The sequence below is a fragment of the Oncorhynchus nerka genome, linkage group LG3 (assembly GCF_034236695.1).
Source record: "Oncorhynchus nerka isolate Pitt River linkage group LG3, Oner_Uvic_2.0, whole genome shotgun sequence".
Taxonomy (NCBI): domain Eukaryota; kingdom Metazoa; phylum Chordata; class Actinopteri; order Salmoniformes; family Salmonidae; genus Oncorhynchus; species Oncorhynchus nerka.
Genome location: NC_088398.1, coordinates 24,941,147 through 24,954,929, shown reverse-complemented (window position 1 = coordinate 24,954,929; position 13,783 = coordinate 24,941,147). Strand labels below are relative to the sequence as shown.

General features: G+C 43.0%; 1 protein-coding gene across 1 annotated transcript in view; it reads right to left on the bottom strand.

Moving 5' to 3' along the window:
• Positions 1-9,400, bottom strand: part of LOC115105447 (four and a half LIM domains protein 3-like) — a 41,046-nt gene extending 31,646 nt beyond the window's left edge. Inside the window, exon 1 of the mRNA XM_029627522.2 lies at positions 9,166-9,400. Within this exon, the coding sequence (XP_029483382.1) occupies positions 9,166-9,244 (79 nt within the window). The 5' untranslated portion in view covers positions 9,245-9,400. The remainder of the gene's footprint in view (positions 1-9,165) is intronic.
• Positions 9,401-13,783: the final 4,383 nt, after the last annotated feature.

Below are 13,783 nucleotides of genomic sequence, written 5' to 3'. Positions count from 1 at the left end.
ATGCTCTCTGCTTGTATCGTTAGCATTAGCAACAGTGCTGGGCCTTGTTTTGGGCTGTTGAGAATCACTCTGTGGTGGGGATCAGAGCAAGCCACAATGCCTCAAAGTGATGGCCAATTAGGCCATGTGCTTGGTGAGTAAGAGCAACCCAAAAAAGGAGAAGACAAAAATCCATGACACTCCAGATGAACAATGACTTCTGTCACATACATTATGGGAGGTGTAAATCTAGCAGAGAATAAGATTACTGAAAGAAGACAAGAGAAACAGCATGCTTATCACGGGCGGGTGATCCTTCAGGACAGTCTGTCCCACAGATGTGGGTTTTTTGGCAGCCGCCTTTAAGTTCACGGAGCAGAAGCGTCTTGGGTCTTGAAAGACGCTATACATAACCCATGTATTACTACCATTAGAAGAAAGCAAACAGAAAAAGGTTTGGGCTGATGCGTTTGATTGATCAATGGATTTCTGGCTAAAACGTCACCCTTCCTCCTCATTGTTATTCATTTCATTGTTGTCAGCCAGTAGGTTTCTGGCAGGTCACGGTCTTCGAAATAAATGCTTTTGGGAGTTGACAAAGTAACAGGGGACAGCTACGAAAGGGACGTTTAAGTTACTGCATGGCGAATATATCTGTGTAACATATACACTCCCACGTCAATGGAGGACATAGGGCTGCAGAGTAAACAGTTGCAAAGAGGCCTGTACACACGGTGTCTCTCTCAGGTGTGTTGCAAGACAAAATTACACACCCTACCACGCTGTATAGATTATTGGATGACATTACACCCCCCCCCCCCCAAGTGCCTCTGTTAATCATATAGGACCATCCTATGATTTACGGCTTGATGTGACTTTGCTTGTTGGTTTTGGAGGCATGTTTGCTGTAGGAAAAATATATAAATACATATATATTCATGGCCTCCATTTATTGGAAAATGGGGAATGAGAGTGATGTTTATAACTGACTAGGCACTGTGGTGTGCCCTGCCAGTGTTCTAGGGCACATTATCTAACAGTGTTGCAAGTTTAGGCGAGGGGGATCGTCATGCATGCCAGAAGATGAAATCAACCATCAGACTGCCTAAGCCAGACTGAACACCGTCCTCACGTTGTTTCACAGCAGTTCAACTGAGATGGCAGGTTACCACACTATAGACGTGCCATTAAAATGATGAACAATTTCGAACAGGATAACATTAAATCACGAGGGAAGGTGTTGATACTATCTAGACAGTCCATCTCACGTCATGACTAGGGCCATGTGTTTTGCGCAGTCATGTGATATGGCCAGATTTTTTTTGGTTTGTGGGGTCAGATGGTCCAGCATCATCCTCAGCCAATTGCTTTCATTTGACTAATTCTTATTTTTGGATGAGGCTTAAAATACAGGATAAAGTCACATGATTGTTTTGTGGAAGGAGGGGACAAATTATGATTACACGCCTTTCAATATCTCAATAGCTATACTTCTCATAGTCTTGCAGTAGACAACATCCTCCTACCGGAGAGGCCAGTCATGGCTGACTCACAAGAGCCGGGGGGGTGATGACCCGACAGGAATCGTGCACCTAAACATCTGCTTCGTCACGAGAACTATGGAGCTGGAGCTGACGTCATGCAGTTCCAACCGCAGCTAGGAGAGTGGACAGGGCTTTCTCACAAAATGTTATTGGAGTAGCCAAACTCTTTAACAACATGCATTGACAAGATCGGGTAGAGATGAAGGATTACTTGATGTCATTCATAGGAGGGACAAAATAAACATTTATGATAGAAAGAGGTGAGGGGAGAAGTGAACAACAACATATGGAAGAGAACGACATATGGCATAAATAACCTTTATAGCAGAGAGAGAGAAGAAGAGACAGCAGAACAGGGAGCACCTACGCTGCCTCCCGCAGAGGGTCAAACTCTCAGGATCACATTGCAGTCATTTACCAACAAAGCAGCCGCTGGAGGAAGCCGTGCCCCCTCACAATAACACTGCAGCACCTGGACACCCACCCCCACTCATGCAGGAAACATGAGGTCATCCACCCCCCCCCCCCCCCATTCAGACAGGCCAAACACACTCCAGCTGCCTGCCACGCAGCCCCACACTCAATTGAAGGGTGCCTGGTTAGTGGCTAGTCTGGCTACCAGAGGAAGGCAGGAGGAAGAGGGAAATGGGGGTTGAGGATATAGGATACAGAAAGAAAAGCCTGCTTTGTAGGTAATGCTTGACATGTCCATTTCAGGACCACTTGTATGCTCAATACCTTTATTATGTTTTATTTTTTTCTGTAAAACTAGTTGTTTTCTTATTGCCTCGGTAGCTTAACCAATATCTCACAGACCACAATAACAATTCCCCTTCTAGTGTTTGAGAGTCAGCAAATAGACAGCAAGCAGACCGCAAAAAGTAACAACGACTGGAACCTTCCTCAACAGAGTTGGAGAAACAATTCAACATTGTAGTCTTTAGCGACCTGCAAGCACTTGACTGTGGGTTGTCCGTCATCATTGTACTATGGGCTAGAAACCGTCAGCCCCCAAACCCATCCACTAGCAATTCACTACACCCGCAATAACATCTGCAAAATATGTGTATGTGACCAATACATTTGATTACAAGTCATTATGGTCCCACTGAAGTTTAAACATGACACCACTCCAAAACAAAGCACTACTAACCTTCAGCAAAACACAGAGACCTCCAAAGAATGTGACCGTGGTCGCTTAAAATGCCATAGAGAGAAAAGAAGAGCGAGAGAGAGGCAAAACACATTATATACTCCATAAGCTGGGTCAAGGCAGGAATGCCAGACACTACATATTGCATAAAGGATGTTGGCTTTTATTGCCCTCTGAAGAAAAAAGTGACTGTAAAACCAAAAGACTGGCCTTGTTGGCACAGCAGGACACTACAGATCACACAGCTCTTCATAGGAGGAAGTTGAGTTTATTTTTTACTCAACCTTTATTTAACTAGACATGTCAGTCAAGAACAAATTCTTATTTATAATCACGGCCTACCGGGGAACAGTGGATTAACTGCCTTGTTCAGGGGCAGAACGACAGATGTTTACCTCAGGGATTCGATCCAGCAACCTTTCGGTTACTGGCCCAACACTCTAACCACTAGGCTACCTGCCACCCCAGTTGTGGTGTACAAGTGAGAGGAAGAACGGTTTTATTTCAAAGTTGACGGCGGTACATGGCTTTGAGCTGAACTACCACTGTCCATATAGAGTCAGAAATGATTGACACCCTTGATAAAGATGAGCAATATATTTCTAAAATAAATCATTCAAATAATGAGCTATATTGTATGCAAAAAAAATGTTTATTTTACACAGATAAAATAGCTCAAAGAAAGAGATTTTGTTCAACAAGTAATCCTTTTTTAAATCAAAATGATTGACACTGACATTGATTAGTGATGTGCAGTTCGCAAACAATTCCTTATTTTTGAATGACTTAATACGCACTCCTTCGGCTCAGTGGCCGTGCTCCGACCAACTGCTGTCTGTCATATATGTGCGCAGGGAAAAAGATTGTCGCATAAAGAAGAAAATACATGGGCCTCCTGAGTGGCGCGACAGACCCGGGTTCGATCCCAGGCTGTGTCACAACCGGCCGTGAACGAGAGTCCCATGGGGCGGCGCACAATTGACCCAGCGTCGTCTGGGTTAGGGGGGGGACTTTACTTGGCTCATCGCGCTCTAGCAACTCCTTGTGGCGGGCTGGGCACCTGCAGGCTGACTTCGGTCATCAGTTGAACGGTGTTTCCTCCGACACATTGGTGCAGCTGGCTTCCGGGTTAAGCGGGCGCATGTTAAGACGTGCGGTTTGGCAGGTCATGTTACGGAGGACGCATGACTCGACCTTTGCCTCTCCCAAGCCTGTTGTGGAGCTGCAGTGATGACACGAGATCGTAATTGGATCGCAACGGGATATCACAAAATAGGGGAGAAAAGGGGGGTGAAATACACACAAAAAAAGTCATACATTTATAGAACTGATAATTGATCACATGGTGGAAAAATGTATGCAATTAATTTATTATAGAATGTTATGATGGACACAGATTTGCAGAAGCAAAACATACACACAGCCTTTGCACAACAAATTCGAACTCGAGAACGAATCGTTGGGGTGCTGCAGTTCGCGAACGATATGGTGCCAATCACCCTCACGGCAGTCAAGCAATGCATTCTGCCAAGAGTTGTTCAAAAGCATCAACAAATGATCTTATTTGTATGCCTAGCAATCAACAAATAACTGCGCTTTAAACAATGTCACAACTGACAACTCCAATATGCCCCTTATGATGAATGACATGCAGAATCATGACTCTTCCGAGTCTTCAGTTCATCGTTCACCGGTAGGGGGTCCTACAAGTCTGGGCATTACTGACTCAAATTAACAAAAATGAGTCAAAATATGTTCTTTTGACTGAAGGAGTCGAAAAGATCTGAGTCAGTAAAAAGAGTCAAACTTGCAATCACTACTAAATATTCTTATAAATAAAGTAGTCAAAGGTTTTGTATTTGGTCCCATTTTCCTAGCATGCAATGATTACATCAAGCTTGTGACTACAAACTTGTTGGATGCATTTGCAGTTTGTTTTGGTTCGTCTACAAATTATTTTGTGCCCAACAGAAATGAATGGTAAATCATGTATTGTCTTATTTTGGAGTTACAAATCAGTCAAATCTTATTTAATTTTTTTAATTTTTTATTTTACCTTTATTTTACTAGGCAAGTCAGTTAAGAACAAATTCTTATTTTCAATGACGGCCTAGGAACAGTGGGTTAACTGCCAGTTCAGGGGCAGAACGACAGATTTGTACCTTGTCAGCTCGGGGATTCGAACTTGCAACCTTTCGGTTACTAGTCGAACACTCTAACCACTAGGCTACCCTGCCGCCTGATTCCATTAGTCCCCCCTCATGTTTCTGTTTTTCCCTGCTTTTTCAGGTTTGGTTGCTCTAAGTCCACAACCATGCTTAAACCACATCAGGAGACCAGTTTTGAGGTCTGGAAAAATCTAAAGACACTGTGGGTGTAGTTACCCTTTAATTTAACTGTGCACCATCCGGAGACCATTTGGTTAGTGATGTTACTGTAATGCTCATGATGCGGTTGCGGATTTCGCAAAACAAAATGGCCACTGGATTGATACAAACAATCATATCATTCTGCCAGGTAGGCATAGGCTACTTTGTAGTTAACATTTAATTGAGAAGGTTTTTGGGAACCTTTCCATCTACCAGAAGAGGTTGTCTTACATTAGCATCATGGCTAATGGCTACACAAAGTGGTAGACAAATGCGCAAATTCAGACAAGGGGATTCCTGTGCCGTTGCCGCTTCAGAAAGTTTACGGGAAAATATGAATTACTGATGCATTTTCTTCAGGTCTTATGATAATCTTTGGCATATTAACGCATTTTCTAATACGTTCACTCAATACACTTAGTTGATATCCTATGTTCAATAAATGTTTTAATATTGTTGAGTTGCGTTTTAATGTCTTGATTCTGTGATTCCGTCCGTGTTCTCCGCAGCACTGAATTAATAAGGCCCTAGAGGGGGTCAAAGATCATATCCCCATACTGGTAACGGTGAGAGGTAAGCATGTCTTTGGGGGTATGATCTTTGACCTTCTGACTTTCATAAGTGACAATGTGATGCTACGGAAAAACGAAGAGCATCAATGTAGAAAGTAATCGAATTCCCATCCAATCTAATTTCATAAATCAAATGTAATTTAATATAGATCAACGAGTACTATTATTTCTATCCATGTTTATGAAACAAGCTTTGTATTTGATCTATTAAATCTAAGGTTTTTGCGTAAGATTTAGTGGTAAGACACTTACTTCCATCCTTGTTTATGAATCAAGCTTATGTTCTTATTTAAAATCATTTATGAAGACATACACTACAAAACCAAAAGGTATGTGGACACATGCTCTTCAAACATCTCATTCCAAAACCATGGGCATTAATATGGAGCTGGCCCCCTTTTTGCTGCTATTACAGCCTCCACTCTTCTGGGAAGGATTCCACTAGAATTTGGAACATTGCTGGGGGTGGACTTGCTTCCATTCAACCTTAAGATCATTAGTGAGGTTGGGCATTGATGTTGGGCGATTAGGCCTGGCTCGCAATCAGCATTCCAATTCATCCCAAAGGTGTTTGATGGGTTTAGGTCAGGGCTCTGTGCAGGCCAGTAAAGTTCTTCCACACCAATCTCAACAAACCATTTATGCATGGACCTCGCTTTGTGAACGGAGGCATTGTCATGCTGAAACCGGAAAGGGCCTTCCCCAAACTGTTGCCACAAAGTTGGAAGTACAGAATCATCTAGAATGCCATTGTATGCTGTAGCCTTAAGATTTCCCTTCATTGGAACTAAGCGGCCGCAGACCATTACTCCCCTCCCACTTAACTTTACAGTAAACATCTGCATTGCGACAGGTAGCGTACTTCTGGTAGATGGTGAAGTGTGATTCATCACTCCAGAGAACGCGTTTCCACAGCTCCTGAGTCCAATGGCGGCGAGCTTTACACCACTCCAGCTGACGCTTGGCATTGCGCATGGTGATCTTAGGCTAGTGTGAGGCTGCTCGACCATGGAAACCCATTTCATGAAGCTCCCGACGAACAGTTATTGTGCTGGCTTTGCTTCCAGAGGCAGTGTGGAACTCTGTAGTGAGTGTTACAACTGAGGACAGGCGATTCTTATGCATTAAGCGCTTCAGCACTCGGTGGTCCCGTTCTGTGAGCTTGTATGGCCTACCACTTCGCGGCTGAGCCATTGTTGCACCTAGACGTTTCCACTTCACAATAACAGCACTTACAGTTGACCGGGGCTGCACTAGCAGGGCAGAAATTTGACAAACTGACTTGTTGGAAAGGGGGCATTCTACGACAGCGCCACATTGAAAGTCAATGAGCTCTACAGTAAGGCCATTCTACTGCCAATGTTTGTCTATGGAGATTGCATGGCTGTGTGCTCGATTTTATACACCTGTCAGCAATGGGTGTGGCTGAAATAGCCGAATCCACTAATTTGAAGGGGTGTCCACATACTTTTGTATATATAGTGTAATTGGAATGGTGCCGATTTATAAATTTGATTGGGCATCTGTTATACTGTACCAACACACCCAGAAGAGGAGCTCCTTTAAAGAACACTGTAGTTTGTCAGACCTCTGACATTTTAGTGAGAGAGGTTAAGGGTGCGTTCCTCAGCTAAGGCGAGGTGACGCAACAACCAATGGGGGAACTTTGCTGGTTCACGCTCGGTTCATAGCCAAACTTAGGTTGGTCCCTAAGTAAACCTAGGGGCCAACCTAAATGATGCCGCCGATGGAATTAGAGTCACCACCCTCTTTCAATCCATAGATGGATATTGAGAATAAATATACATACGAAGAAAACAATATATACACGGGACAAGACAAAACAGACGTCCGACTGCTACACCATCTTGGAACCTAGCCATTAGCCCAAACAAAGCACACCCTATTTTAAAGTTGATACATACGCATCCAGGTATACTTATGTTTGTGAGTCAACTTATTTGAATGACATTATTTTATATGTTATTAACAGTGTGCTCCACTTGAAGTAGAATTGAAAATAAAAAAATAAAAAATATTACTTGAAACAAACTACAAGAAGTGTGTTAACTGCTAAACAACTGCAATAATGGTTGCTTTGTTTGTCAACAGCCTTGTGGCTATTGTAGTCTTTTGAGTGTAGAAAAACAGGGATCTCTAAAGATGTCCCAGGTGGGGCAGGAGGCAGGAAGCATGGAAGGGAGAACCAACTGCACAGGCAGGCACCTTACCTAGTCGGTCTGGAACCCACAGTAAGCCTGGTAACACAGCTATTTTAAGGGTATGATTTATCTTCCCTTTCTCGCCCAATGTAACATGTGTGAAACGGCAACAGATGAGACAGCAACATTCCCAGGTTTTCCTGCTTATTCCATACTGATTCCAGATGTTTTCTAACCAGGATTTCAGGAAAACCAGGGAATTTGGGGAAAGTTCAACCCTAAATATGGCTAGCATTTACAGTACTATGCAACTATGAAAATTCACATAACTCAAAACACAGCGACATCCCAAACACATGGCCACATCCCATTTCCTCTTGCCACTGAGAACTGCTCAGCCTTGGGGACTGACCACCGAGTCAATGAGGAGGGAACTACTCAGCTACCTACCTGCATCAGTGCCAGGATGCCCCAGGCATGCTAGTCTTGATGACAGCCTCAAGGTTCAACAGGTAGCACGAAAGCCAGTGAAAACTGAGGGAATAGTGGTGATAAGTATTCCATGGCCTCATCTCAAATGGCACCCTATTCCCTACATAGTGCACCACATGCACTACTAGGTCACCTTTCCTACTATACTTATAAAAGGAGATACTTGGAGTTGTTTAGGTGGGAGCTATTGACCCGTTGTTGCTTTAGAAATGTGAAAAGTAGAAATTTCATATTGAAATTGACATATCATTAGTCAAAAGATCCCATTCTATGAGGCTCTTATGCTTGACACGTGAAAACAAAAGCCTACATGCTGTTATGGCATTACTTAATAACTCCCTTTGTTGCATTGCCCAGCAGAAAGCTAACATTTAAGTATAGTCTAGTCTCAATTTCCAGTTGTTCTCAGGTTACTTAGTGCCAGTAGTATAATATGAACAAAACTGCTACAAAGTAGGCTATTTCTAAATTGTCTGATGATCCTTTCTTCCTGTCCTGACATGGATTATACGCATTACTGTATCTATCATTCATTCATTCATAATCCCGGAGCACTGCTGAATTTATTTTCATTAGCCTCACCTTGCAAATTAAAAGTTCAAAACTGAAAAGTTCAAATTAAAAAGTAAAAAGTATTTACTTCAATAAATGATGCACATTAGACCTACATTACTGACGTCAGGCTAAAATGCGTAATGAATGGGATTCAAAATAACACAAACGAATGATTAAAAAGAAAGAATGCACATGGATTCATTGATGAAAACCAAAGAATAAGAAACGTGTGTGTAGGCCTACTCTAGATTTTACGTAGGCCTACCCAAGAATAGTGGCGATAGGATGGCGAAAAGTTTGCAATTCATTCTTGAAGGTAGAATGGGTGATTGCGCTTACCCGACGTTATATCTGCTGTTGAATGCACCTTTGCGACTTGACAATCGAAGCCCACCTCTCGCGCTGTGTCACCAGACATTCAAATGATGAGAATTGCAGCCGGTATACCGGTCGCTACTCCAGTGGGCAGATTATTATACTGTACAACTTTTCCCGTTCCTTTTCCACTGCAGCCTACTCAGACCTCTAACTGTACAATGCTGAAGAGTGACAGAGTTCACCGGCTCTACTGTCTATGAGGAAGTTAGTGTTGAGTCACAAGACCCCGCCCCGATATTGGAGAAAAATCTCCTCCTTCTGACTTCGAACCTTCGGACTGTGCTGCGCTTTGGTCATGTACTGTGGACCAGGGATGGGAAATGGCGGCCCCCAAAATAACTCGGGGAGAGTAAGAATAGTAGAATACACAAGTTGCAATTCCTAAATTTGGTTATGCCTCAGCAGTTTTTCTATTGTTATGTCAGTCACTGACAGTCACTCAAGTAGCCCATAGTCTAGACAGCTATCCAAACGTGTATTAATAACGGTTGAATTGCTGACCAGGACCCCCATTGATCTGCTTTGTCACTCTCACTCAGAAATATTAAATGTGGGTACACAGAGCAACTGCTGCCCCTCCTGATAAATGTAGATCTTTTGTGGCCCCCACCCGCATCAAGGTTGCCCATCCATTATGTAGGCCATATTATAGTAGCCCTTCCTCATTGGGGCCTACTCCCCCAGCATAGGCCTAGTTTACATCAAATTTGAACTCCAGACTGTTTGCTCCAATGTCACCTGACACCACATGAATAGACATGCAGTGTTGATGGATTTGCCTACATTTGCATACATATATATTTTAGGCAACTATTGAGGGAAGAAGTTGATTGACAGTGATAAAGTTGTTTTTGCTGATAACAAAATATATTCACACCTTACACAGATAAAAGTTCTCCCAAAAATAACTTCATGTAAATGGTGAATTGATTGAAATCTAGGCTTGACCTGATATCATTATTTTGCTAGACACACATGACAGGTAGGTGGGGATAACAGACAACAGGTAGGCCTGGGTTATACACAACACTGACAATCAAACTTGCACAACAATATGGACAGTAAGCCTACTGCTGTATTGTGTTGTGTTATGGACTTGAATTGCCATAGCGTAGAGTTCATCCAATGTTGTCAACAAGTGCATAATGGGCCCTGGGGGATTGGTATTGCTTTCATATCCTTTGGTCATTCTTTCATTACATTTTCTGTTGTTGTAAGTTTATTGATAGATTTTACACGTGTTAAACTGAAACCTATATGTGTGGATGTATTTTTGTGACCAGTATCAGTACTTTCTCTTATTTTCCCAAAACTGCACAGCTGTTCTTTCTCTTAACTCAGGCATGATCTATCTGGCGCACTTTGCCCCAATATGGGTAATTATCTCACTTCCTGTTTCGCTTCGTCTTCTGTTCTCCTCTTTTTCTCATTTGTCTCATCTTGACGCTATGAGTCAACAAGAGGGAGCGTTCTCGATATAAATGTCAACAGCTGTACAGTATGTCCTTGGGTTAGAAATGAAATACTCACCTTAAATACTCACCTGAGTAGAAGTGCTGCTCTAGGATCAGTTTGGCCTTTTAGATAATAATGAATACGATTATAAGGACATGAAGGTACCTGATCCTAAGATCAGCACGTCTAGAAGCTTTTTCTATACACTCCCTAGAACAGTGGAGAGGTTAATCCAAGTGTTATAGAACATGATGTTGACACATGCATCCCCCTACACCATGGTATTGTTCTGGTCTGAACAGGCGTGTTTTGATCGTCACATTTTATTTAGACTACACAGAGACAAGTGCCTAGGCTAGTGCTAGCAGATCACCATTTCATGTGGTTCTGCACTCAGCCCAAACCCCCTTTACATAACTAGGCATGAGTGCCAACTGGGTGCCAACAGTACCAGTTCACTGAGGACAAGAAAAAGGCGTGATAAACGTGATAAAATAAATCTATGTTTTTAAATAATAATAAAAAAAGGAATAAGGAAATAGTTTTGAGCACTGCTTTGATTATTCTTAAAAGCAACTTTTAAAAGAAAGGGTTTTGAGTGCTGCCTCGAAATCATCAAAGTACATAAATGGAGAACAAGATTGTGTAGTTGGGAAAAGTAACTGGGTGGATATGGTCTTGACATTGAAGCAAGAGTGTGTATGATTGTGGACTACAGGAAAAAGAGGACTGAGCATGTCCCCATTCTCATCGACGGGGCTGCAGTGAAGCAGGTTGAGAGCTTCAAGTTCCTTGGTGTCCACATCACCAACCAACTAACATGGTCCAAGCACACCATGACAGTTGCGAAGCGGGAACGACAAAACCTATTCCCGCTCAGGTGACTGAAAAGATTTGGCATGGGTCCTCAGATCCGCAAAAAGTTCAACAGCTGCACCATCGAGAGCATCCTGACTGGTTGCATCACTGCCTGGTATGACAACTGCTCAGGCCTCCGACTGCAAGGCACTACAGAGGGTAGTGTGAACGGCCCAGTACATCACTTGGGCCAGGCTTTCTGCCATCCAGGTCCTCTAAACCAGGTGGTGTCAGAGAAAGGCAATGAAAATTGTCAAAGAACCCAGCCACCCTAGTCATAGACTGTTCTCTCTGCTACCACATGGCAAGCGGTACCGGAGCGCCAAGTCTAGGTCCAAGAGGCTTCTAAACAGCTTCTACCTCCCAACCCATAAGACTTCCGAACATCTAGTCAAATGTCAACCCAGACTATTCACATTGCCCCCCCTTCCTCCCCTCTCCACACCACTGCCACTCTCTGTTGTCATCTATGCATAGTCACTTTAATTAACACTACCTACATGTACATGCATCCTCAACTAACCGGTGCCCCGCACATTGACTCTGTACCGGCACCCCCCTGTATATATAGTTATTTTTTACTGCTCCTCTTTAATCACTTGTTACTTTTATCTCTTATTCTTATCCGTATGTTTTGGAACTGCACTGTCGGTTAGGGGCTCGTAAGCATTTCACTGTAAAGTCTACACCTGTTGTATTCGGCGCATGTGACTAATACAATTAGATTAGATTTGATTATGTTACTGTTAGATTCAGTGTAATATATTTAATGTGGTAAAGAAGACACGCATGTGATGTAAACCATATCAGAAATCCTATTCATATTTTGCAACCTGCGTCATGGGTTGCAAAACGTTATGGAGAGAACTATTGTGTCTCATTTCTTAAAGGGATGAGGGTTGACAAACAAGGATTCTTCATGTTTCCTACGACATGTGAGACTCCTCAGTCTCCACGGTTCAAAGGCAAGACAATTGGAAGAGTGTGGTCTCTGATACTGTCAGGACCTCTCAACACCTCATTCCCCTAATTATAAAATCTTATTTAACACATCAGTCCTGCACAACAAATTAGAGAATAGAAGCCGCTCTATTCACACAGGGAAAAAGTGATCTTCTTCCTAGAGATGTTGAGATCCATATTATACCCCAACAGAGAACAACTCTCTGTCTCAATTTTGGAAAACAAGCACAGAGGGTAATTGAAGCCCTATGACTAGAGATATAAGTATGATACATTTCCTGATGGCGGGGGGGGTTGCCAGTGCTGATGGGAAAAATATGGAGTAAGTTGGCAATCGGAGTCTGGCATTTATCTCAGGTACCACCAATTGTATCGCCATTGTGCCCTTGAGCAAGGTATTATCCCCCAAACTGCTCCAGGGATGTTGCTTTGCGGCTGACCCCGTTCTGCACCCAGCCTGTCGTGTTTGTGTGTGGGGGGGGGGGGGGGTCGGGTTGAGAACCGTCACAGCAAAAATAACACGAGTGCCAATTTTCCACCAGAGTCCAGTATAGTCAGGACACATTTTGACCTTTGATGTAGATTTAGAGTCTTAGATTCAATTTAGAATCAGATTTGGATGCGGTTCGAAATGCCGACCTGGTATGACCTGTTATGAGTTTAGCCAGGTGACTGTCATGCAATGTGCCAAATAAAACGTCACGAAAAATAAAATGTTAATTTCTGAAGGGTGTTGTCGCATCTGCCAAGCGAGTTAGCCATAATGGGTCACCATAGGCTAGAGTAGCTATCTATACACCACGTCTAAGACCACATGTATTTGACCACGTCTAAGAAGTGGTGGTTGCTTGTCCAAACGCAATATCCAATTGGTTGCTTGTCCAAAAATTAAATGTAGGGCTATGCATACCTAGAAGACAATAAGAGAACCCCAGGCCTAGAGCTCACAGCAAGCCTGAGATGAACTGTCTTAACCTCAGGATTGCAGACATATTTTGGAGACTTACAACATCCACCACCCACTCTACCTCACTCTGAGGCTCCATAATAAAACAGGTAATCCACTAACATAAACCACAACCTCAAGCAGAGCAATTCAGCAGCAGACTTAACAGTTAATTGTAGACGATTTACGTTTTATAGGAATTTTGCGGTTCGAGAGGGAATCACGTCCAGGGGTGCACTCTCTATTGCTGGCTCTCGAGGAACAGAGGGGGAGAAGGGGAGAAAAGACAGGAAGAATGCTACGTCTCGCACTATTATGTCTTAGAGGCTGGGTCTCCTCGTAGAAACTTAATGTAAT